This window comes from Pungitius pungitius, unplaced genomic scaffold (assembly GCF_949316345.1).
Source record: "Pungitius pungitius unplaced genomic scaffold, fPunPun2.1 scaffold_121, whole genome shotgun sequence".
Taxonomy (NCBI): domain Eukaryota; kingdom Metazoa; phylum Chordata; class Actinopteri; order Perciformes; family Gasterosteidae; genus Pungitius; species Pungitius pungitius.
In genome coordinates, this window is record NW_026909790.1 from 196 (window position 1) to 3,958 (window position 3,763).

Here is a 3,763-nt window from a genome sequence, read left to right on the forward strand (position 1 = left end):
GGCCAGACCTATGGCCAAGTTCAGGGGCGCTATTGGGTGTGGAACTTCAGATTGAAATCCCAAAGTAATCTCAGGGGCTGTATATAAAGAAATATGTCCGTATTGTTATTTTTTTCCATGACTGTACGAACCCTGGTTGAAAGAATAGCTGTGTCACCTGACGTCACTAATCAGCCGTTATGGTTCAGCTGACTGAGACCAACTGACAGAGTGGAGTATCCATGGCGACGGAGAAGCTGCTGACAGACAGGGAGTGATTTACAGATAATCCACACCTCAAACAAATGCTTTCTGGAGCAAAACTATTTGGGGTAGCCAAAAAATAATTTTGAGAGACCCAAGACTACCGAACGAATGAGTGTATTTTTCATGTCTCTATGTGTTTTAAAACGGCTCAAGTAACAGTTTTTAAAACATGTACCTTCAGTTGTATATATCAGGCTTTTATATGTCAACGATTCGCGGGCAAAAGTCCGTCTCGCGCAGGCAAAAGTCAGCAAATGTTTGATGTGTGCGCGAGCATAGGTTTCTAACAGTAATTTTGCCTTCATATGCGTCCTGAGTCCTGTGAAAGCTGACAGAGAAGTAAGTTTGTTCCTCTCTAAATGAGATAAGAAGATTAAGAATAACTGGCATTAATTGAGTCCAGTTTTTATATACACATACAATTATTTTTTTTTACCAAAAGAAACAATTAAGTGACTAGAATTGTTTCAAATGTTTTAAGCTAGTGGTAAGCTTAGCTATCAAAAGGGATTTTCAAATATTGGTCATGAATCTTTGAATGCAGTTTAGCATTTTAGGCAAACTTAATGAACTCTTTAATACAAAATATGAATGTTATACGTTTGTGGTAACCATATGCTAACGAAACAATACAATATGAAAAAAAGAAACGTTTTAGAAAAAGAATGTGTACTAACCTTCTACAAAACCTTTTCTTACTTCTTTTAATATTTCAGAATGGCCTTAAACGCACTTTTGACCTCAAAGCCCCCAACGCCCTATTTTCGACCCCCCCCAATCCACCTATGTGTGGTGTTGCTGGTGGAGCAGCCCAGGGTGGTGGCCTGGGAGTTCGACTCCAATGGTGCGAGACCGGCAAACACCAAAATGAATGTTTTGGCCGCACTCTCCGACGGAAAGTCAGTGGCCAAAGTCACAATATTTCAGGAATTTGCCAAACGTATCAAGGAAGGTGGCAGTTATAACATTAAGGGGCTTTCATTGAGAGGGCAGTCTCCCCCATACCAATTGAACATTACTAAAGACACCCTGTTTTTCAGAAGCGCTCCTATAGCGCTCAGCGCAGACCTAAGACAGGAAGCGCAGGGGTTAATTCACCCCCCCTCTCCACTGACCCCGCTCAGCAACTGCCGGGATGCGAGGGGCCTGATAACCGTGGAGGGCGAGGTGGTCGAGGTAAATTAAGTTTAAGCCTTTGGTGGTTTAAAAAGAAAACAAGTTTATTAGTTGGTGTGAATTGGTTTAAAATGTAAATTAACTGAAACATCCATTTTGTTCAGCTTTCCACCTTAAAAGAGGTCACGACGGGGAGAGATGTTGTTCCCTTGCGCAACGTCACAATGAAGCAGGTAGGCAATCCACTTCATTCATATATATATATATATATACACTCACCGGCCACTTTATTAGGTACACCTGTCCAACTGCTCGTTAACACTTAATTTCTAAGCAGCCAATCACATGGCGGCAACTCAGTGCATTTAGGCATGTAGACATTGTCAAGACAATCTCCTGCAGTTCAAACCGAGCATCAGTATGGGGAAGAAAGGTGATTTGAGTGACTTTGAACGTGGCATGATTGTTGGTGCCAGAAGGGCTGGTCTGAGTATTTCAGAAACTGCTAATCTACTGGGATTTTCACGCACAACCATCTCTAGGGTTTACAGAGAATGGTCCGAAAAAGAAAAAACATCCAGTGAGCGGCAGTTCTGTGGGCGGAAATGTCTTGTTGATGCCAGAGGTCAGAGGAGAATGGCCAGACTGGTTCGAGCTGATAGAAGGGCAACAGTGACTCAAATAACCACCCGTTACAACCAAGGTGGGCATAAGAGCATCTCTGAACGCACAGTACGTCCAACTTTGAGGCAGATGGGCTACAGCAGCAGAAGACCACACCGGGTGCCACTCCTTTCAGCTAAGAACAGGAAACTGAGGCTACAATTTGCACAAGCTCATCGAAATTGGACAATAGAAGATTGGAAAAACGTTGCCTGGTCTGATGAGTCTCGATTTCTGCTGCGACATTCGGATGGTAGGGTCAGAATTTGGCGTCTACAACATGAAAGCATGGATCCATCCTGCCTTGTATCAACGGTTCAGGCTGGTGGTGGTGGTGTCATGGTGTGGGGAATATTTTCTTGGCACTCTTTGGGCCCCTTGGTACCAATTGAGCATCGTTGCAACGCCACAGCCTACCTGAGTATTGTTGCTGACCATGTCCATCCCTTTATGACCACAATGTACCCAACTTCTGATGGCTACTTTCAGCAGGATAATGCGCCATGTCATAAAGCTGGAATCATCTCAGACTGGTTTCTTGAACATGACAATGAGTTCGCTGTACTCAAATGGCCTCCACAATCACCAGATCTCAATCCAATAGAGCATCTTTGGGATGTGGTGGAACGGGAGATTCGCATCATGGATGTGCAGCCGACAAATCTGCGGCAACTGTGTGATGCCATCATGTCAATATGGACCAAACTCCCTGAGGAATGCTTCCAGCACCTTGCTGAATCTATGCCACGAAGAATTGAGGCAGTTCTGAAGGCAAAAGGGGGTCCAACCTGTTACTAGCATGGGGTACCTAATAAAGTGGCCGGTGAGTGTATATATATATACAGTATATATATATATATATATAGAGAGAGAGAGTGAGAGAGAATTAAAGTAATTGAAATATTATTTCACATTTCCTTCTACAGGGTGAATCACAGATGTCGCTGTGTTTCTGGAGGGAGGCGGCAATATGGGAGCTGCAGGTGGGAGCCCACATTCGAGTCTCGCACCTGAAAGCTGGAAGGTCCAACTACGGGATCAGACTCCAGTCTACAAATTTTTCCACCATCGAGGTAGGCCTACTTGTTTTTTTTTTTGGGGGGGGGGGGTCATTTTTTTGCCTGCTTAAACACGGCAATGATTGCTCTACTTTTCTCTCAACAGGAGCTACGCTCAGAGGCCATCGTGGGGGCACTCGGGGTGATGGAGATTGAGGGAGAGCCTGGGAACCTCAACCTTCTCCTAGAAGACGGCCGTACCGTCGTAATTGAGGAGCGGTTGTGGGAGCCAATTGAAATTCTAATGACCGACAACGTAATAAAGGTTGTGTTCACAATGCATTAGTTATGTGTTCATTTGGATTTTTATTGTTATTTATGCTCAAATGTTTTTTTAAACTTGTTTGCTCCAATAAATATTTATAATAACCCTTTGGATTTACTTGATTTTAATGTCTACATCGGTCCCACATAAGAATGTGTATGACATTTCCTTCTTACCTTTCTCCTACTTTTTTGACCAAACTATTTCAATCATATTCAGGTAATCTAGTCGAGTTAACATATATTTTTAAGCTACAGCAACACCAATTAATTAAGTAGAATGAAAGTGATTTAATCATGTTCAGGATAACTGATGTCCAAAAAAAACAAACTTGATTTGTTAATGCTAATACTATTTAAATGTGTTATCTAAATTAAAAGCAATTTCAGTTTATTTGTTACAACCCAGCTTAGGT

The 3,763-nt window shown here is 42.5% G+C and overlaps 1 protein-coding gene across 1 annotated transcript; it reads left to right on the forward strand.

Annotated features, from left to right (window-relative positions):
* Positions 1–680: 680 nt before the first annotated feature.
* Positions 681–3,369, forward strand: LOC134109760 (uncharacterized). The gene is made up of 4 exons (XM_062560306.1): positions 681–1,422; positions 1,527–1,595; positions 2,952–3,098; positions 3,190–3,369. Exons 1-4 carry the CDS (start codon positions 964–966, stop codon positions 3,367–3,369), a joined length of 855 nt encoding a protein of 284 aa, XP_062416290.1. The 5' UTR covers positions 681–963.
* The last annotated feature ends 394 nt before the right edge of the window (positions 3,370–3,763 follow it).

Bases quoted from the DNA above. Each gene is read 5' to 3' on its own strand.
- LOC134109760 (XM_062560306.1), top strand. From the start codon at position 964: ATGGCCTTAAACGCACTTTTGACCTCAAAGCCCCCAACGCCCTATTTT. The intron at 1,423-1,526 runs GTAAATTAAGTT...CATTTTGTTCAG, and splicing joins TGGAGGGCGAGGTGGTCGAG to CTTTCCACCTTAAAAGAGGT. The intron at 3,099-3,189 runs GTAGGCCTACTT...TTCTCTCAACAG, and splicing joins CAAATTTTTCCACCATCGAG to GAGCTACGCTCAGAGGCCAT.